Below are 19,962 nucleotides of genomic sequence, written 5' to 3'. Positions count from 1 at the left end.
AAGAATTGTCACACATATAGTAGTTCATAGAATACTTATGTTCAATTGTGTTACATGTTCAGAATCCGAAGTCTCTTATCACTACTTTTCTCTGTGGAAAGAGTGAACTATATCCAAATTAAGATATGAAGGAACTATATACAAAAGTTTTTTATTCTCAAATTTAACAAGTTACTCTACCTCATTCATAATTCCATAATCCGAGATAATTGCATGTCTACAACACCTGTGCAACACAACACATAATACATCCAATTATTTAATCATCAGAAAGACCAATAAAAAAACACTGAGATAAAGCATACCATAAAATGGTATAAGAAATTCGCCAAAATCTATTTTCTAATTCTATTGTATAAACATGCCTATTATCACTATTCTTTGATACTAGAATGTATCTTAATTTTAGTGAGTTGGCTGGCATCAAATCTATTTAAACTTTTTGTTATTAAAAATAAGATACATATTAGGGCAAAAAAGAACAAGTTGTACCTTTTATTCTACAAATTTTTTTCAGTATGCCAAACTATGTCTCGCAACCCTGAAGAGAAGTCTTTGTAGAACTGCATATAAAATCAGTAATGACCAAGGTTAGCTTCAATAAATAACAACTAGGAGTATATGCATTTGTTTCTAATTTTTAAAAAAGTGATTTTACAATAATTTAGAATGGTCATTTTAGTAAGTATGAGGATGGTTATATTAATTCTTATGTGGATGATTATTTTGATTGGATTGAGTTATATGTAATTAAAATATGTTCCGATGTTCAATTCATTAGGTATGCGAACGATTATTTTTATCCTTAAGTGGATGATTATTTTTATTAGGGGTGAGCGACGCCGGTGGCGGCGTGTGGCAAGTCAAGCAGCAACGGTAAGTAAGATGATTATTGATGACAGTGGAATAGCAGCCCATTGAAAAAAAAAAAGAGTATTTGAGTGAAAATTTTGTTAAATTAGAATTTAGAATTGTTAATTTTTTAGAATAACTAAGTAGATTTTTTTATTTAAATAATTTATGGAGTATTTTTTATTTTTTATATATATTAGGCTAAATTTACCGTCTATTATTCACATTATTTAGATTTTCCATTGTTTTTCTAGCAAAATTCTTACCCTAAATACAATTTATAAGCACGGAATGAATTGTTAATATTTTTCTAACGAAGAAAAATATTTGGTGATATTGCATAGTTGCAGACTTGCAGGTAAACCCATCAAAACGAGTCCAAATTCAATCGTGGCTTGGTTGACTCGAAAAATCAAACTAATTGAACTAAAATATGCATAAATATATAAAAATAGGAATTAATTTTTGTGTTTGGGCCTCCGAGTTTTATTTGTGGTTCCAGTAGATTGGATTTTTTGTTGAACAAGAATTCTTCAATCCAAGGTGTGTCTTTAGGCCCGTTTTAGTAAAAACAGAAATAATGTTTTATTGGATATATTAATAGGTTAAACAGGAATGGGGGGTACGGAAGTTACAAATCCAATTCCGATTTTCATCAATTTACTCATTCCTTATCCTACCCTAGTTCGCCGTCGCCATGAGCAACGGTAATCAGAGGTTGTTGAACCCGAACCCGAATCCAGAAAGGGTGCATAAAATCCCAGTGAAGAAGACTGATTCGGTGGAGCGACAAGATACTCGGAGAGCGATGCACAGAAAGTTGAAAACGTTCTCGAAACCCTAAACAAATGCCGCAAGGACATAGTGGAGCGATTTGGGGACCTCTCATGTCCCATCCAAGGTGACTGCCTCGTTCACTACTTCAAATGTCTTTGCATGGTTGACCCACTCTTCACGGCTGTCTCCTCCGACGCCGACGACGGCTCCGTCCCGATCACCTTTTTTTGGTACGACGCCTTCCACCCTGAGCATGAGGATGGGGTCTCCTCGCAGCGCAACAGCATCCAATTGGAGAAGGCTGCTGTTCTCTTTAACCTTGGCGCCGTATGTAGCCAGATTGGGGCCTCTTGCGACCGCAACACCGCCCTTCCGTCACCTTGCAATGGACGCCTTCAATGCTGCCGCCAAATTCTTCTTCAAACTCTGGAAGGTTTTTGCCAAGGGCGTCTCCCCACCCTCGACTTGACTATCGTCTTCGCCGAGACTCTGCACTGCCTCTTCTCCGCTCAGGTTTCCGAGCTCCAATTACAGCAACAACTCCACGACAACAACGACGCCGCCACCAGTCCCGCTCTCCAACAACATCGGATTGCCGTTTCGTTTAAATCGGTCAGTCTTCACTCTTGATTGATTTTACATTTATTTTTTCATTTTGGATTTTTAATATGATGATGATGATGATAACGATGAATTGACGATAATGATGATGATGATATAGAGAATTATCAGAGAGCATATGATCTGATCGCAGGTGATTCGTCTGCAACCGAGTATGTCCACTCATTTGACCTACCTGGGTAGCACATCTTCATCAGATGATGAAATACTTTCAGGTGGAGGCTCGTCAGAGGCGATCCTCCATCCTACCCAAATCCCAGCTACCTAAAACATTGGTCCAATCCTGTCCTCTTGATCTTGATGCAGAATTAGTTAGAGAGATTTGGAAGCTTTCGCGCAAGTCTATACCGAAGCAACAACGAATCTCATACCTTGACCTCCTCCTCTCTGAGTACAGCTCCTTCAAGATTATGGATGGTGGAAAGCTGGTGGCTAATCTATGGGACATGCCTCCTCCTTATCCAACAAATTTGGGAATCATCTCTTCTTCAGCTTTGAATGTTATGCTTCCGATCCCTTTGAAGAAGAGTGAGCCCTTGGACCTCTCTGAGTCCCTTCGCAGTTATGTTGCCCTTAAATACACTGAGAGCAAGGCAAAAAGAGAAAGAGTAGAAGGCCTTTTCAAAATGGTAGACAAATTGCACAGTGAAATGTAGCGTGATGACCTCTCTCCACTGGTTTGCCGTGACCGCCTCATCCACTATTTCAAATGCCTTTGCATGATTGAGCCTTTGTTCCCCATGCCTACCTCGCCCAATACACCTACCTTTGTTTGGTACGATGCATTCAACCCACAACAAAAGTCTTCTCAGCACAACATCCATTTGGAGAAGGCCTCTGTTCTCTTCAACCTGGGAGCCCTCTCCAACCAAATTTCTCTCTCCTGCGATCTCAGCACTGTCCAAGGCTATCGCGTTGCCATGGATGCCTTATATGATGCTTCATATTGGTTCTCCATACTGTGGAAGCTTGAGGCTCCGATGGCATCTGGCACCAATGACTTGTCAGCAAACTCTGCCCAAATTCTGCGCGAGATAATAGCGTCTCAGATTGTCGAGTTGACATGGAATTGTCCTCGTTCCCATTCTGATGGGTCATCATTAGCTGGATATCTTGTATGTATATCATCTAGCTTTTCAGTTGATTTTTTCTTAGTGCAATTCATTGATGTCAATCTTGATTTGTTAAAGTGCTTGATTGGAATGATGTAGGTTACTCTGCATTGCCGAAAAGCTTATGATCTGTCGACATTGGGGCCTTTAGCTGAGAATCTTGTTCAATCCTCGATACCTCAATTTCTTGAGTCGAAGATGAAAACCTGCCATGTTCAAACTGATCCTAGTGATGTCACTCAACAATTTCTTTCAAGGTATTGTGAGGCTCAATCCCTGCTTCAAGAGGGATGTCAAACACCATGCTTGGACCTTTTCTTCGAGACTGTCATGATTAAGGATGAAAATGTTGTGATCAACCTTAGAGGCAGTATCGGTCGCATTGGAGGAAATGAGCTCCCAGGTGACCATAGTAACATGACCACAGACTGAAACTAGACAAACTTTAGGAATTAGCATTGGAGGAGATGCATTGGAGGAGATGAGCACAGTAACATGACCATAGACAGAAACTTGACAAAAAGAAACTAAAGTTGATCACAAAATTTTCATCCTTAATCATGACGGCCTTGGAAGGTCCAAGCATCGTGTTTGACGCCCCTCGAGGCAAGACTTTACTAGTGTCAACAGTTCTACGAAGGGAAAACTAGAGGAAGCAATCTTTTGTTGGCTTTTCATTAAAATAGTTATTAACTACAATATTTTCTTCTTTTTACCCTTCTTATTATTCATTATTTGCAACTCTATATAAAAATTCAGTGTCTTATTTATAATTCTAATTTGGTAGATCTCTTTTTGTCCTAAATGGTTAATTATCAAATTTAGTCCCCATTTTTTTAAATAAATAAAAGACCCCTTAGATGATGTGTTGTCTTTTTTTTTGTTGCGTTGTCTTTCGTGTGAATAAATATTGACAAAATTAAGTATTTACTTTAAATACAATTTTTAAGCACAGAATAAATCGTTAATATTTTCCTAAAAAAAATATTTGGTGAAAATGCATAGTTGCAGGTAGAGCCTTCAAAACGAGTCTAAACTCAATGGTTGGCTTGGTTTACTCAATGGTTGGCTTGGTTTACTCGAAAAAACAAACGAATTGAACTAAAATATAATTATCTAATCTATAATACTATTTTTCTAACAGTAGATTTTCATGTTAGTGGATTTTAGCATGTCAAGCTCCTCAAATTGGGTGTCACTGTACATGACATGCGTATTCATATAGTATCATCGTGCTGCCTACAATACGGTCTCTTCCAATGATATTATGCTAATAAATATCATTGGAGGTAGTAACGTTGGCATTGGAGGAGACGAGCTTGTTGGAGACCACCACAGTATCACGGGAGTGGATCCTCTCCAGTGAATAAAAAACTGGATGGTGTGCAGTGTTTAATCTAACCATTCACTACATTCTCTCTCTTATTTATTTCTGATCCCACTATTAAAATCAAAGGTGAGAGATTGCACTGTATTTTGTCAAGTGTTGAAAAAATTGGAGAGGATTCATTTCCCAGTATCACTACCATGGAGGAAAACATTAGTATAATGCTACAACTAGCACGTTATTTTATGATCAAGATTAAATAACTATGCTGAAAAAAATAGAATTTACAATGAAACTGTTGTTCCAAAATGGAATCCAAAGAATTGTCACACACATAGTAGTTCATAGAATACTTATGTTTAATTGTGTTACATGTTCAGAATCTGGAGTCTTTTATTACTAGTTTTCTCTGTGGGAAGAGTGAATTATATCAAAATTAAGATATGAAGGAACTATATACAAAAGTTTAATTTATTCTCAAATTTAATTTCAAAACTCTCCAAATTTAACAAATTACTCTACCTCATTCATAATTTCATGAACCGGGATAGTTGCATGTCTGGGGCACCTGTGCAACACAACACATAATACATCCAATTAAAAGACCAATAAAAAAACTCAGAGATAAAGCATACCATAAAATGGTATAACAAATTCGCCAAAATCTATTTCCTAATTCTATTGTATAAACATGCATATTATCACTATTCTTTGATACTAGAATGTATCTTAATTTTAGTGAGTTGGCTGGCATCAAATCTATTTGAACTTTTTGTTATTAAAAATAAGATACATATTAGGGCAAAAAAGAACAGGCTGTACCTTTTATTCCGCAAATTTTTTCTCCGCAAATTTTTTCTTCAGTATGCTATTCCGCAAATTTTTTCTCCGCAAATTTTTTCTTCAGTATGCTAAAGTATGTCTTGCAACCCTGAAGAGAAGCTTTCGTAGAACTGCATATAAAATCAGTAATGAGCAAGGTTAGCTTTAATAAATAACAACTAGGAGTATATGCATTTGTTTCTAATTTTCAAAAAAGTGATTTTACAACAATTTATTATTATTATTATCATTATTATTATTATTATTATTATTATTATTATTATTATTATTATTATTAAACCAATTGAAATTTAATTTTAATCATAAGCCATTATAATAATGAAAAAAAAAAAGAAAACGCAAAAGTACCAACATTTTTAGTATAAAAAAATCCAAAATTGGGTAGTATTAATTTAAATGTAAGAAAAAAAACAAAGCAAATGAGACATAAACTACAAAAAACAATGGTTAATTATTAGGTGATTAATATTTTGTTATTAACTGAGCTAAGAAACATGGAGTTAAGTCTCAAAGTGATCCCTTAAGTTACACTCGAGACTCTTAGTAGTCCTTGAAGTTAATAATTACCCATATTCGTCCCTCAAGTTGCACTCCGGGACTCAAATTCGTCCTTCCGGCACATTCTGTCCATTTGGCGCCACTGGAAAGCGGATCGCTGGTCAGGTAACAGCTAGCTGACATAGATTAGTAAACTTTTATGGTGTAATTTGGTTTCTAAATTAAAGTTGAAAATCCTAATCCCCAAATTTGATTATCATTCTCTGTAGTACCCCCTCTCTTCTCTTCTCTTTTCCATCTTCAAATTAGACAAAATGAGATATATAAAAGACTATTCAAGAACAGATACTATAAATAATAAAACATACAGCATTTGAAAGGCAAAAGCTCTTCAAGAGGGAAAAATCAAATATAGATCAGTTGAAAAGTTCTAAAGCTTACCTTTTCTTGTAATTGTATAACTTCATCACCAATTATAGAGTGCTCTGCTCACAAAAGTAATCAAAATATTTACACAGCCAAATCAGAAAATAATAGCATAACTTGATTTTGTGAAGCTACAGCTTGATGAAGATTGCTCGTGTTCCTTTTGAGCTCTACAAAAGTTTAAAGGATCATAATTTTGACCATCTCATTTCAACATAATTTTGACTAAGCTAGGAGCATAACTAATTGGAGTGCAACCATGTGTGAAAATTTTAATCTTTTACTGACCATGCCTTGCAAATAGAAATCCAGTATGAATACATATTCTACATCAACCATACTCCTAGTCCTAGGCAAGGTTAAAGAACAATCTACTTGAAGACATGAAGGGCCTGTATCGTATAGTAGCCTAGCATAACTTTGCTTCACACCTAAATGAAGTCCTTTGATTGCATACTAACCACCTATTCTGTCCAAAGCATTTAATACTTTTGAATCATGAATATTCACCAGTCTCTTGATAACAGAATATGCCCAAAGTAATATGTATATGAATAAGCTTGAAATTAACCTTATAGGCCTAAATTAATCTTTTGCAAACCTTACTAAAAATTCTTATAATCTTTAAGATTTTAATACATGTTCAAAGCAGGGTACAAAACGTTGGTAGTCAACAAGTCCAGTGAAAAACATTAGTATATGTTGTAAGGAAATAATGTATCACATAATGAGTTGATGAATTTGCAAAGGGGCAGTATCTTCATGAATAGACTCTTATAAATGCAATTTGCTGTCTTAGTTCAGCCACTTGTTTATCCTGGTCCAAAACGTTTAGTAGTTAATACCCATTCAGCATTGTTGCCCAGTGATAAGAATCACTCTGGGATAAAAATCATATATGAATTCAAGCAAAGCACACTATTTAGTTGATTAAATTCCAATACAACATTCTGATTCTAATTCTAAAATCAGTTACACTTGCAGCCACATCATCTTCAGAAATTGGACTAATCAACTTCATTTAGTTTTATATTTTCAGTCCAACTACTTGGAAAATTTTCTAAACCCTGTAAGAGGGTATAAGATCCTACGATATTTGGCTCTTATCAGCTTTCATACACAATATTAGTACTGAAATCAAAATATTAGTACTCAAATAAAAATCCTTGTGATAATTAGCAGCAGCCAGCAGATCTGATTTTAATGCACAAATTTACACATTTTATCAATACTAGCTACAAAACTTATAATTCTGCTGATAATATTTGGTGGTGGAAAGTGATATAAATTTAAACACACCTCTACTTCAAGGTTCCACTGCACTGCTGCAAGAGATTTCGCAAGATCAGCATTAGCAGTCTGCAACAATGCAACCAGTCCAAACTTCATCAACAATAAGCTTATGTAGATATCTGTGGAGCTTAAACATCATTATAAATTATTTACCAAAGGTGTAGCTAGTTATACATCATATGAACATTACCATTTCCAATTGATATGAATAAAATGGCTTAATCCTTAAACTAATTAAATTAACATGCCTCCAGTGTAGTTAATCGTGCAAGAACTTCCATTCTGGTATTATTATATTTCTGCTTTTCTAACTCAGCAGCTTCCATTGTTTCTATCATGCGGCTCTGAAGTTGTGAAGCCTGAATGAAAGGAAAATGAGTTTGAGACAAATAAGCAATACAAATAAAAACACTACCAACAATTGGTCATCTAGTTATCTTTAAATCAAATTTAGGGATTAGGATTTTCAACTTTGATTTAGGGACCAAATTGCACCATAAAAGTTTACTAATCCACGTCAGCTAGCGGTTACCTGGTCAGCGTGTCCGGAGGAGTCCATATCAGCTTTCCAGTTATGCCAGATCGATGGAATGTGCCGGAAGGACGAATCTGAGTCTCGGAGTGCAACTTCAGGGACGAATATAGGTAACTATTAACTTCAGAGACTATTATGAAACTCGAGTGTAATTTCAGGGACCACTTTGAGACTTAACTCAAGAAACATGCCTTGTGAAAATCCAGTGTGTCGCCACCGGTTTTCCGCAGCTCCACCACGTGCAAGGAGGGCGCCACTTCAAAAACCTAAATAAGTAGATTTTCTATTTTAGAAACTAACATAAAATCTAGAGGATTGCTAGGAACCCTCAAAATTTATTGTTTTTTGCCATTAATATTTAAAAATATGGGATAAAATATGTTGTTAGATTACTAGGCTAAAGAAATTGAGTTGATGGCTAAGGATGGCCAAAAACAATAAATTTTGATGATCTCCTAATATTTCTCATCTAGTTTATTGTTTTCACGATTTCCTCTTTCTTATTCAGAAAATTCTTAAATTAGAAAACATTGGAAATTATACCTCGGTTGCTACCGAAAGGTGACCTTTCCTTCCACTCTTATCACCTTGCAGCCTCATCTACAGAATTTAACTAGGTTGGTATTATTGGTGGTTGAACTAGTATCAAGAATGATAATCCCCAAAGTTTGATTATCTTTTTGCTATTGCTGTTGATCCATTTACCTTTAAGTTGTCCCAAATTTGCTAATTACAGCTTGTATTTAATTTGGTGAGTGTAGAGTAATGCATTTGAACACAATTAATCGAAAGCCAATGCCACTCTTAATTAAAAGAAGGGGAATAAGACCTCTGAATTTATTATTATGAGACAATGCAATTTTTCTGCTAAAAAGCATGTTAAATACTAACAAAAATTAATTTAGTGGTGGTTTTATTTATAATGTTAAACCCTCATTCCCCAAAGTTAGATACAACAAAATGTCCAATCACCACCACCGCTAGCAATCTCGCTCTTATCATCATAATTTCTACTTCTATTATTTCCATTATATATTATGGTACCTCATCACCATCACTATGTTCTTTTTAACATCCTTTTTTCTTCTTTCAAGCCTTCTAATGAGAAAGTGTCACTATTCTCTTACCATATTTCTCGTTCGACGCGATTTCTTCCTTTCCAAAGAGTCTCTTTGGCTGCTGCTTCTTGCAACGTTATTTTAGGTAATAATCATTCTCCACCAAATAAAACATTTACATATTACATATAAAACTACAACTAAACTAATTTTTGTGACATTTGATAAACATTTATTGGAAGATAATGTCTCAAGATAATAAAGATTAAGTGATATGTTGTCTTTTTATAATCAAATTGGGTGGGTCTTCACTAATCCGCTTAAACAAGTGTTGGGAGTTAGTCATAAGAATTGTAATGTCTTTCGTGTCGATAAACGTTGACTGAATTGAGTATTTATTCTAAATGCAATCTTTAAGCATGGAATGAATTGTTAAAATTTTTCTAAGAAAAATATTTGGTGAAAATGCATAGTTGCAGAAAGAGCCTTCAAAACGAATCCAAACTCAATAGTTGGCTTGGTTGACTCGAAAAATCAAGCGAATTGAACTAAAATATGTATAAATACATAAAAGTAGGAATAAAATTTTGTGTTTGCTCCAAGATTTCTTAATAGTTCTAGTGGATTCAATTTTTGTTGAAGAAGGATTCTCCAATCCAAGGTGTGTCTTTTGGCCCGTTTTACTAAAAACAGAAAGAATGTTTTATTGGATAATTTAATAAGTTAAAGAGGAATGAGAGGGAAGGTTACGGCGGTATAAGGGAGCTGGTGGCGGTGGTCTGGCGATGATGGTGACACCGGTGTTGGATGACGCAGATGTTCGGCGAATAGGGAGATCAGAGATTCCTTTTCAGACCTTCAATGGCATCTCAGGCATGAATGGTGGCTACCATGGAGTAGAAACTAGAAACCATCATTGAAGACCACGGAGGAGCGCACAGCAGCTGGAGAAGGAGGAGTGAATTCCTCACCAATGTTTGGGCTGGGTTATCTGGCCCAGACAATGACAAAAAAAAGGAACGAGGGGGTGCGGAATAACAACTAGGCAGTTTCAAAATCAGTAATGAGCAAGGTTAGCCATCGATTTCCTGATTCCTAATCCAATCCTGGTTCGCCGTCGCCATGAGCAACGATAATCAGAGGTTGTTGAACCCGAACCCGAATCCAGAAAGGCTTCTGGCAATCCCAGTGAAGAAGAGTGATCCGGTGGAGCTGTACAGGCCGTTACGCAATTTGGTAGCGAGAAAATACTCAGAGAGCGATGCGCAGAAAGTTGAAAGCGTTCTGGAAACCCTCAACAAATGCCGCAGCGACATGGTGGAGCGAGGGGGCCTCTCCCTTCCCATGCAACGTGACTGCCTCATTCACTACTTCAAATGTCTTTGCATGGTTGACCCACTCTTCACCGCTATCTCTTCCGACTCCGATTCCGACCCCATCGTCTTTGTCTGGTACGACGCCTTCAACTCTGAGCATGAGAATGGGGTCTCCTCGCAGCGCAACAGCATCCAATTGGAGAAGGCTTCTGTTCTCTTCAACCTTGGCGCCGTATGCAGCCAGATTGGGGCCTCTTGCGACCTCACCACCCCTCTTGGCCGTCACCTTGCAATCGACGCCTTCAATGCCGCCGCCATCTTCTTCTACAAACTCTGGAAGGTTTTTGCCAAGGACGTCTCCGCCACCCTCGACTTGACTCTCCTCTTCGCCGAGACTCTGTACCGCCTCTCCGGCGCTCAGGCTTTGGAGATCAGATTACAGCAACAACTCGATCACAACAACAACGACACCGCCGCCAGTTCCGCTCTCCAACAACATCGAATTGCCGTTACGTTTAGATTGGTCAGTCTTGACTCTTGATTGATTTTACATTTTTTTTTTTCATTTTAGATTTTCGATGACGATGACGATGATGATGATGATGTAGGTTTCCGAGAATTATCAGATAGCATATGATCTGATACTACATGATTCGGCTGCAACCGAACATGTCTTCTCATTTGACCGAACATGGATGACTCATCTTCATCAGAAAGTGAAATTCTTTAAGGTGGAGGCTCATCGGAGGCGATCATCCATCCTACCCAAATCCCAGCTACCTAAAACAATCTCATTGTTCCGTTCCTGTCCTCTTGATCATGATGCGGTATCTGTCACTGAAAAATTAGTTAGAGGGATTTGTTGCTGGATGTCATTGGTCCGATCCTGTCCTCTTGATCTTGATGCAGAATTAGTTAAAAAGATTTGGAAGCTTAAACACAAGTCTATACCGAAGCAAGAACGAATCCCATACCTTGACCTCCTCCTCTCTGAGTACAGCTCTTTCAAGATTATCGATGATGGAAAGCTTGTGGCCAACCCTTGGGACATGCCTCCTCCTTATCCAACAAATTTGGAAATCCTCTCTTCTTCGTCTTTGTCAATTATGCTTCCGATCCCTTTGAAGAAGAGTGAGCCCTTGGACCTCTATGAGTCCCTTCGCAGTTATGTTGCCCTTAAATACTCCGAGAGCGAGGCAGAGAGAGTAGAAGGCCTTTTCAAAATGGTAGACAAATTGCGCAGTGAAATGCAGCGTGATGACCTCTCTCTACCCGTTCGCCGTGACTGCCTCATCCACTATTTGAAATGCGTTTGCATGATTGAGCCTTTGTTCCCCATGACTACCTCACCCAATCCACCTATCTTTGTTTGGTACAATGCATTCAACCCACAACAGGACTCTTCTCAGCACAACATCCATTTCGAGAAGGCCTCTGTTCTCTTCAACCTGGGAGCCCTCTCCACCCACATTACTCTCTCCTGCGATCTCAGCACCGTCCAAGGCTATCGCCTTGCCATGGATGCATTATATGACGCTTCATATTGGTTCTTCATACTGTGGAAGCGTGTGGCTGAGAAGGCATCTGCCACCATTGACTTGTCAGTAAACTGTGTCCAGATGCTGCGCGAGATGATAGCTGCTCAGATTGCCGACTTGACATGGAATTGTCCTCATTCCCATTCTGATGGATCATCATTAGCTGGATATCTTGTATGTATATCATCCAGCTTTTCAGTTGATTTTTTCTAAGTGCAATTGATTGATGTCAATCTTGATTTGTTAAAGTGTTTGATTGGGATGATGTAGGTTACTCTGCGTTGTCGGAAAGCTTATGATCTGTCGACATTGGGGCCTTTAGCTGAGAATTTTGTTCAATCCTCGATACCTCAATTTCTTGAGTCAAAGATGAAAACCCGCCATGTTCAAACTGATCCTAGTGATGTCACTGAACAATTTCTTTCTGGGTATTGTGAGGCTCAATCCCTGCTTCAAGAGGCATGTCAAACACCATCCTTGGACCTTCTCTCCGAGGTTGGCCCTGTCATGATTAAGGATGGAAATCTTGTGATCAACCTTAGAGGCATTGGAGGAGATGAGCTCCCAGAGACCACAGTAACATGACCATAGACAAAAACTAGACAAACTTTAGGAATTAACTTTTTAGTTTCTTTTTTAAATTGGATGTCGGAATTTTGTTTGTTGATGCTAGAAGCCTATAACTATTTTTGTGAATATATTATCTTTGCAATTTTGTTTGTTGATGTGTGAATATATTCTTTCTTATTCCTCACTAGTTCGTAGTGATCCGTAAGCCTCTGATTCCATAGCCTTTGTTAGTTATTGTTGCATATTGGTAGATAGAAGGTATCAAATTATTGCTTCTGTTGTCATTCAATTCCATCAAAATTTATTGTTTGTATCTACACAATTTTCCTGATGTGCTGCTAGATCCATTGATGAGTTCTGCTTCTGCATCGTCTGTTTTTCTTACTTAAACCAGGTTGAACGTTCACTAGTCATTTTGTATTGTTCGTAAACTAGTCATGATTAAATTAGTTTGATGTCATCTGGTAGAGTAATTTTTTTCTGATGATATTTGTTTGTATAAGAACCTGGATAATCCCAAATTCAAAATAAAAAGACAAAAAAAAAAAGAAATTTCTTCTCTGGTATTGAATAATTTCTCTGACAGTTTTTTTACAAAATGTCAAAATCTATTCTTACTGTTTGTGGATGCACATAATTCCTTCTATTTTTTTGGTTCTCCACTTAGTCTGAATGATGATGAGATTAACAATTAGGGCTAGGGGTATATATGGCCTGACCCGGTCCGGATCCGAACATTTTAAGGACTAATTTAGTGTGATTTTATCAGATTTAGAGTCGAGTAAGAGTCTAAAAAATAGACTCGGTCATTATTTAGGGCCTGGTCTGGGTCAAGGCGAACCCGGCTTCACCCGATTCCATATACACCTTATATTATATTAATTATAAGCTTATTGTTTTATTTTTAATCACACTTAGTTGAATTAGAAAATAGATTAAAGAAGTACGAAATTAGAATTTATGGACAAATTCAAGTCCAAATATGGATATCAACTTTTCAGTAATAAATATGTTTTCTTCTTTATAAATAAGTGCATAATAATTTTTTGCATAAAGTTTATCAAGACTCGAACTTCACCGATTTAGACCCGGTTTTAGTGTGATCCGAAAGTAGTATGATTTTACCGGGTTTAAGAACGAATAAAAGTCTCGAAAATAGACTCGGTCATTATTTAAGGTCGAATTCGGATTAAAACGAACTCGACTTCACCCGGTCATGTAGACCCCTATTAACAATAATATTGATGCTATGTTGTGCCAAATCAAGATTAGTCATCCTACTTTGTTCAAACTTTTTTTGGCTTTAGTTCGCTTAAGTAAATTGTAAGGTTCATGGGGGAGTGGATCCTCTCCAGTGAATAAAAAACTGGATGGTGTGCAGTGTTTAATCTAACCATTCACCACATTCTCTCTCTTATTTATTTCTGGTCCCACTATTAAAATCAAAGGTGAAAGATTGCACTGTATTTTGTCAAGTGTTAAAAAAACTGGAGAGGATCCATTTCCGGGTTCATGGTGTCTTTAAAATTATAAAAGTATAATTGAACTAAGTATCTCTTTTGTTGGCTTCTCATTAGAATAGTTATTAACTACAATATTTTCTTCTTTTTATCCTTCTTATTATTCATCATCTGCAACTATAAAAATTCAATGTCTTTTTTATAATTCTATTTTGTAGATCTCTTTTTTGTCCTAAGTGGTTAATTATCAAATTTAGTGACCATTTTTTTAAGTAAATAAAAGACCCCTTAAGCATGTCTCAAAATAATAAAGATTAGGTGATGTGTTGTCCTTTTTTTTTGTGTGTGTTAAAGATAGTGTTGTCTATTGACAGAATTAAGTATTTACTCTAAATATAATCTTTATGCATGGAATGAATCATTAATATTTCCTAACTATGGGAACAGTAGTATAATGCCACAACCAGCATGTTATTTTATGATTAAGATTAAATAACTATGCTGGAAAAAATAGAATTTACACTGAAACTGTTGTTCCAAAACCGAATCCAAAAAATTGTCACACATATAGTAGTTCATAGAATATTTATGTTCAATTGTATTACATGTTCAGAATCCGGAGTCTCTTATCACACTACTTTTCTCCGTGGAAAGAGTGAACTATATCCAAATTAAGATATGAAAGAACTATATACAAAAGTTTAATTTACTCTCAAATTTAATTTCAAAACTCTCCAAATTTAACAAGTTACTCTACCTCATTCATAATTCCGTGAACCGGGATAATTGCATGTCTACAGCACCTGTGCAACACAACACATAATACATCAAATTATTTAATCATCAGAAAGACCAATAAAAAAAAACTCAGAGATAAAGCATACCAAAAAATGGTATAACAAATTCGCCAAAATCTATTTCCTAATTCTATTGTATAAACATGCCTATTATCACTATTCTTTGATACTAGAATGTATCTTAATTTTAGTGAGTTAGCTAGCATCAAATCTATTTGAACTTTTTGTTATTAAAAATAAGATACATATTAGGGCAAAAAAGAACAGGTTGTACCTTTTATTCCTTAAATTTTTTCTTCAGTATGCCAAACTATGTCTTGCAACCCTGAAGAGAAGTTTTTGTAGAACTGCATATAAAATCAGTAATAACCAAGGTTAGCTTCAATAAATAACAACTAGGAGAATATGTATTTGTTTCTAATTTTCAAAAAAGTGATTTTACAACAATTTATTATTATTATTATTATTATTATTATTATTATTATTATTGTTGTTGTTGAACCAATTGAAATTTAATTTTAATCATAAGCCATTATAATAATAATAATAATAATAATAAAAAAAAGAAAACGCGAAAGTACCAACTTTTTTAGTATAAAAAAGTTCAAAATTGGCTATATCGATTTAAATGTAAGAAAAAAAACAAAGCAAATGAGACATAAACTACAAGAAACAATGGTTAATTATTAGGTGATTAATATTTTGTTATTAACAGAGCTAAGAAACATGCCTTGTGAAACTCCAGTGTGTCGCCACCGGTTTTCCGCAGCTCCACCACGTGCAAGGAGGGCGCCACTTCGAAAACCTAAATAAGTAAATTTTCTATTTTAGAAACCAACATAAAATCGGGAATGGATCCTCTCAATTGTTAAACAAAATTGAGAGTGTAAAGTGTGATCTCTAACCCTTCATTTTTCTCTCTTTCATATTTATTTTTGGTCCCACTTATAAAATTAATGGTGAAAGATCACACTTTACTCCCTCAATTGTTAAAAAAAAATTGAGAGGATCCATTTCCCATAAAATCTACTCTGAGCATTGCTAGGGGCCATCAGAAGATAAAGTATGTTGTTCGATTACTAAACTAAAGAAATTAAGTTGATAGCTAAGAATCGCCAAAAACAATAAATTTTGATGATCCCCTAGTATTTCTCATCTACTTTATTGTTTTCACAATTTCCTCTTTCTTATTCAGAAAATCCTTAAATTAGAAAACATTGGAAATTTTATATACCTCTGTAGCCACCGAAAGGTGACCTTTCCTTCCACTCTTATCACCTTGCAACCTCATCTACAGAATTTAACTCAAAGTTAGAATTTGAAATGGAGTCAAAGATTGCTTGCAACAAAATAAATGCCTAAGATTGAATCTTTACCTTATAATTTCGCTTGCGAACATTGAATCCCAGAGGCTTGGCAGCTTCCTCAATTTTCGACATGATTTCGTTCGGAGGATGTTGTGAAGTAAAATGTGTTTCTCTCTTTACAACTCCCTATAATATTTTGATTTTAAGAAAATATAATTAAACAAGCTAAGCATCATTAATCATTTTTCATTAACCATTATGAAAAAATAATTCTCTTAAAGTGAGTTTTCATGCAAATTATAAATAAATTTGTTAATATGATCAAATTAAAGATCAAATCTCAGATTTTACTTACTGTTTGCTGCTCAAATAAGCTGTCAAGGTTAAAGCTTTGTGATCTTGAAATGAGTTCAAAAGCATTCATTGAAACTGGTTTCTCTTTTCTCTCTGTCACTAGATTTTCCTACACATAAATAAAGAGAATTAACTTAATGACATTTCTACAGATCAAAACTCTCTTAAGATAAGCAAATTAAATCTTTTAATCAAATAAAGAAGTAGTACCTTAGAATCATCAAAAGCAGCAGCTACATCATCTACATTTACATCTTCTTCCTCTGTAAAACTTGGTGGCTTGTATCCTTTTCTAAACCATTCATCTCTCAAGAGTTCAGGAATTTTTATCCTCTGCGAAAATGCAACTAAGTATAAATAAAAAGGCAAAAAAAAAAGTATAACATTGTAACAACTAAGACTAAGAATCTGTAGAAAAAATTCAGTTTAGATTTTAGAACTCACTGTGAGAGGATTTGGATCCAGAATTCGCTTCAGAATTTTTTTCGCCTCGGCCGAAAACCAAGATGGACATGTGAATTGAGCTTTTTCAATCTGAAACACATGCACAGAATTCAGTCCCCAAATTAGCCTATAATGACACTAAAGATAAATTTTTGCCGAGCGATTCTGTATTTTTTGCCTTGAGACAGTTACTAAACTTACTTTCTTGTAAAGTGCCATTTGATTTGGTTCATCAAAAGGCAAGTATCCAGCCATGAGTACAAAGAGAATGACTCCACAAGACCATATATCAGATGCAGATCCAACATAGCCTCTATCATTGATCACCTTATTCAAATTCCACACTCGCATTACATACATCTATATATATACATATCTTCCATTAATATATAAGCATACAAAGTATTAGCTACCTCAGGAGCAACATAATTTGGGGTTCCACATGCCGTGCGAAGAAGTTCATCCTCCTGCAATAAATAGTCGTGTTTGGTTATTGTCTTAATGACACAGATGATATTCTATCTGAGAATAAAAAATGCTATTTGTACACTAAAATCAGTCACCCTCGTATTCTACATGTGTAGTTTAACTCATTTTTAACATGTATTTTGTATTACAATATATATTTTATATTGGTGGCTGATTTTAGTAGTTGATTTTAGTATACACCTAGCATGGTTGATCTTAGAATAATTGTATCCTAAGACATAAATTTGCATAAAGAACTAATAGCTGTTGTCCCTATGATCTTACTCGCTGCGCGTAAGTACTCAATCCAAAATCCGAAACTTTAAGAACACCATTTGAGTCCAGAAGAAGATTCTCAGGCTGCAAAATACACACTGAATATTAGTCTACCGATTTTTTATTTCTTAATTCGATCGCAAGTTATTAAAAAGGGACTAACTTAGTTGCTATCTACCTTCAAATCTCTATGATAAACTCCTCTACTATGGCAATAATCAACTGCATTGATTAGCTGTTGAAAATAACTTCTTGCCTCATCCTCTTTTAGTCTTCCATATCTCGCCTAGATAATAATCAAAGATCAAGCATGTGACAGAGGAATTGTTTAGATTCTAATCCAAGATCCATAAAAAAAAAAGGGTAAATGAGCAATTACTTACAATTTTGTCAAATAGTTCTCCTCCATTAACCAACTCTAGAACAATGTAAATCTTTGTTTTGCTTGCCATCACCTATTCTTAAACATAAAACACATATTTAACTTTAAATATAACATATTTAATTGATTATGATTCTAGGAAAAGAAGTAATGTCGCTTCCAGTCAATATATCAATTTTAGATCAAACCGCAACAAACTAATTTTACAATCAGAAGAATCTGTTCCACCATGCCAGAACAAGGAAAAATCTTGCACAGCATAACAGCACAAAAATTCTAAGACCATTTTAAGGTGATTCTAAATTCACTGTGAATAATAGTGGTGTGTCACAGTGTCACCAAAAAGAACAAAGAAGCTTAGTCAGCAGAACAATGAAGTTACCATCTTTTTTATAATAAATTATAAACATCAGCATTTAGCAATAACATAACATAATATCTTAATTCATTCATTTCTAGCTTTCAACAATTTGTGCTCAAAATGGAACACTTTTTGGGAAAAGTGGTTGGTTACCTCAAATATTCTTACAACGTTTGGATGGTTGATCAGCTTCATCGCCGAGATTTCCTTCTTCAGCTGCAGACATTGATTAAAAAAACTAAATTAAAAAGGAAAAAATTATTTTTCATTTGAAGCCAAGTAAAAAAAAAATAATAATTCACTACTCTCACAAAAGTGTAATATTTTACACTTTATCTGGATCACATGCAAATCTTTTAATACAAAATTCTCAACTACTACTTTAAACTAATCAAAAACAAAACCAATAAGATAGAATTAAGATCAGAAGGAATTCTTAGTTTACTATTATTTTTCAACTATCTTATGTGTACATGTGTACATCAGCAGTTAAAATATAAAATATATTCAAAAATTAAATTATTCATAAATTTATATATAAATATATATATTTATAGCGTATAGATAGTATTTTCTATTATTTTTTAACGTCGCATTTATTTTTTATTTTGGCATAAAAGGGAAAAGAGCGAAGGGAATATCGATAATATTATCTGACAGGAGAGAATCCATTGCTGAAAATGAAAAAAAGATGAATAATAAAAATGAGAAAGTAGTGCCTGCTCAATCATCTTATGTTTGAGGACATGGGACTTGTCAAGGATCTTGATGGCAACATGGTCTCCATTCTCAACGTTCTTCGCGAACTTAACCTTCGCGAAGCTTCCTTCTCCGATAGTCTTTCCAAGCTCATACTTCCCCACGCACGTGCGAGCCGCCGCCCTTGGAGCCGGTGGCGCTCCTCCTCCTCTTCCTCCTTTCTTGTTGCTCTTGCTGCTACTCATGATTATATATTAATATTAATAATATAATAATAAGAATGATTGAGCTCTTTGAATAGAATAAAAAAGAAAAAGAAGTTGGCAAGTGAATGAGTGCAAAACGGAAGTGGAGAGAGTGTGATAATAAATTAATCAAATAATTGAAGATAGAAGAGAAAAGAGAAGAGAAGAGAGAGATATATACGAATTACGAACTGCACGGAATGGATTTGTGTTGTGTTTGTGAGTGCGTGGCGAAAGCGTGTGGGGACACTTTCCTCATTTTGTTCGGACATATAAATTTTTTGTTTTTATACTGCACATAATAAATTATTAAGTGTTGATAAAAACCTACTAGAAATTATTTTTAATATGAAAATAGAAGTAGTGTTTTAGTTGAATATTGATATTTAAAATGTATTATATT

The 19,962-nt window shown here is 35.2% G+C and overlaps 4 protein-coding genes across 15 annotated transcripts; 2 read left to right on the top strand and 2 right to left on the bottom strand.

Annotated features, from left to right (window-relative positions):
• Positions 1–55: 55 nt before the first annotated feature.
• On the bottom strand, positions 56–11,865 carry LOC148572903 (CBL-interacting protein kinase 18-like). 11 transcript variants are annotated; one of them, XM_088504664.1, is made up of 11 exons: positions 9,412–9,515; positions 8,828–8,884; positions 8,463–8,550; positions 8,282–8,376; positions 7,998–8,108; positions 6,472–7,815; positions 6,100–6,206; positions 5,512–5,642; positions 5,212–5,257; positions 493–563; positions 56–226 (listed from the first exon to the last, which is right to left on the bottom strand). In XM_088504664.1, the coding sequence occupies exons 1-6, from the start codon at positions 9,412–9,414 to the stop codon at positions 7,657–7,659; spliced, it is 513 nt and encodes a 170-aa protein (XP_088360790.1). In that variant the 5' UTR covers positions 9,415–9,515; the 3' UTR covers positions 56–226; positions 493–563; positions 5,212–5,257; positions 5,512–5,642; positions 6,100–6,206; positions 6,472–7,656. The 11 variants fall into 11 exon arrangements, with proteins under 11 accessions (XP_088360790.1, XP_088360793.1, XP_088360794.1 ...); XM_088504667.1 differs by lacking the exons at positions 56–226; positions 493–563 and having other exon boundaries at positions 4,931–5,257; positions 6,100–6,328; positions 6,472–6,626; positions 7,756–7,815; XM_088504668.1 differs by lacking the exons at positions 56–226; positions 493–563 and having other exon boundaries at positions 4,931–5,257; positions 6,100–6,187; positions 6,472–6,626; positions 7,756–7,815.
• On the top strand, positions 1,308–4,148 carry LOC107624164 (uncharacterized). 2 transcript variants are annotated; one of them, XM_016326640.3, is made up of 3 exons: positions 1,433–2,241; positions 2,384–3,365; positions 3,462–4,148. In XM_016326640.3, the coding sequence occupies exons 2-3, from the start codon at positions 2,970–2,972 to the stop codon at positions 3,792–3,794; spliced, it is 729 nt and encodes a 242-aa protein (XP_016182126.2). In that variant the 5' UTR covers positions 1,433–2,241; positions 2,384–2,969; the 3' UTR covers positions 3,795–4,148. The 2 variants fall into 2 exon arrangements, with proteins under 2 accessions (XP_016182142.1, XP_016182126.2); XM_016326656.3 differs by lacking the exon at positions 3,462–4,148 and having other exon boundaries at positions 1,308–2,241; positions 2,351–2,973.
• On the top strand, positions 9,232–12,929 carry LOC107624082 (uncharacterized). The gene is made up of 3 exons (XM_016326532.3): positions 9,232–11,181; positions 11,267–12,370; positions 12,467–12,929. The coding sequence occupies exons 1-3, from the start codon at positions 10,465–10,467 to the stop codon at positions 12,779–12,781; spliced, it is 2,136 nt and encodes a 711-aa protein (XP_016182018.1). The 5' UTR covers positions 9,232–10,464; the 3' UTR covers positions 12,782–12,929.
• Positions 12,930–14,755: 1,826 nt separating this feature from the next.
• On the bottom strand, positions 14,756–19,708 carry LOC107624121 (CBL-interacting serine/threonine-protein kinase 9). The gene is made up of 15 exons (XM_088504661.1): positions 19,335–19,708; positions 18,769–18,831; positions 18,256–18,327; positions 18,051–18,158; positions 17,882–17,956; positions 17,542–17,595; positions 17,330–17,455; positions 17,129–17,218; positions 16,895–17,017; positions 16,686–16,793; positions 16,400–16,516; positions 16,258–16,314; positions 15,754–15,828; positions 15,298–15,370; positions 14,756–15,029 (listed from the first exon to the last, which is right to left on the bottom strand). Exons 1-14 carry the CDS (start codon positions 19,557–19,559, stop codon positions 15,308–15,310), a joined length of 1,356 nt encoding a protein of 451 aa, XP_088360787.1. The 5' UTR covers positions 19,560–19,708; the 3' UTR covers positions 14,756–15,029; positions 15,298–15,307.
• Positions 19,709–19,962: the final 254 nt, after the last annotated feature.

Source organism: Arachis ipaensis, chromosome B2 (genome assembly GCF_059453495.1).
Source record: "Arachis ipaensis isolate K30076 ecotype BB chromosome B2, ASM5945349v1, whole genome shotgun sequence".
NCBI classification, from domain to species: domain Eukaryota; kingdom Viridiplantae; phylum Streptophyta; class Magnoliopsida; order Fabales; family Fabaceae; genus Arachis; species Arachis ipaensis.
Note: the sequence above shows the minus strand (reverse complement) of the source record. Positions and strands in the feature narration are given on the sequence as shown.

What these genes read in the sequence shown, in the direction of transcription:
- LOC148572903 (XM_088504664.1), bottom strand. An exon ending in TCACAAGGCATGTTTCTTGA is followed by an intron (nt 8,377 to 8,462) that starts GTTAAGTCTCAA and finishes TCGTCCCTGAAG; the next exon opens with TTGCACTCCGAGACTCAGAT. An exon ending in CCTCCGGACACGCTGACCAG is followed by an intron (nt 8,109 to 8,281) that starts GTAACCGCTAGC and finishes CCTTTCATTCAG; the next exon opens with GCTTCACAACTTCAGAGCCG.
- LOC107624121 (XM_088504661.1), bottom strand. Translation starts at nt 19,559, where the DNA reads ATGAGTAGCAGCAAGAGCAACAAGAAAGGAGGAAGAGGAGGAGGAGCG. An exon ending in TTTATCATAGAGATTTGAAG is followed by an intron (nt 17,957 to 18,050) that starts GTAGATAGCAAC and finishes TGTATTTTGCAG; the next exon opens with CCTGAGAATCTTCTTCTGGA. An exon ending in GCTTATTTGAGCAGCAAACA is followed by an intron (nt 16,517 to 16,685) that starts GTAAGTAAAATC and finishes AAAATATTATAG; the next exon opens with GGAGTTGTAAAGAGAGAAAC.
- LOC107624082 (XM_016326532.3), top strand. Translation starts at nt 10,465, where the DNA reads ATGAGCAACGATAATCAGAGGTTGTTGAACCCGAACCCGAATCCAGAA. An exon ending in TTGCCGTTACGTTTAGATTG is followed by an intron (nt 11,182 to 11,266) that starts GTCAGTCTTGAC and finishes ATGATGATGTAG; the next exon opens with GTTTCCGAGAATTATCAGAT. An exon ending in CATCATTAGCTGGATATCTT is followed by an intron (nt 12,371 to 12,466) that starts GTATGTATATCA and finishes GGGATGATGTAG; the next exon opens with GTTACTCTGCGTTGTCGGAA.
- LOC107624164 (XM_016326640.3), top strand. Translation starts at nt 2,970, where the DNA reads ATGATTGAGCCTTTGTTCCCCATGCCTACCTCGCCCAATACACCTACC. An exon ending in CATCATTAGCTGGATATCTT is followed by an intron (nt 3,366 to 3,461) that starts GTATGTATATCA and finishes GGAATGATGTAG; the next exon opens with GTTACTCTGCATTGCCGAAA.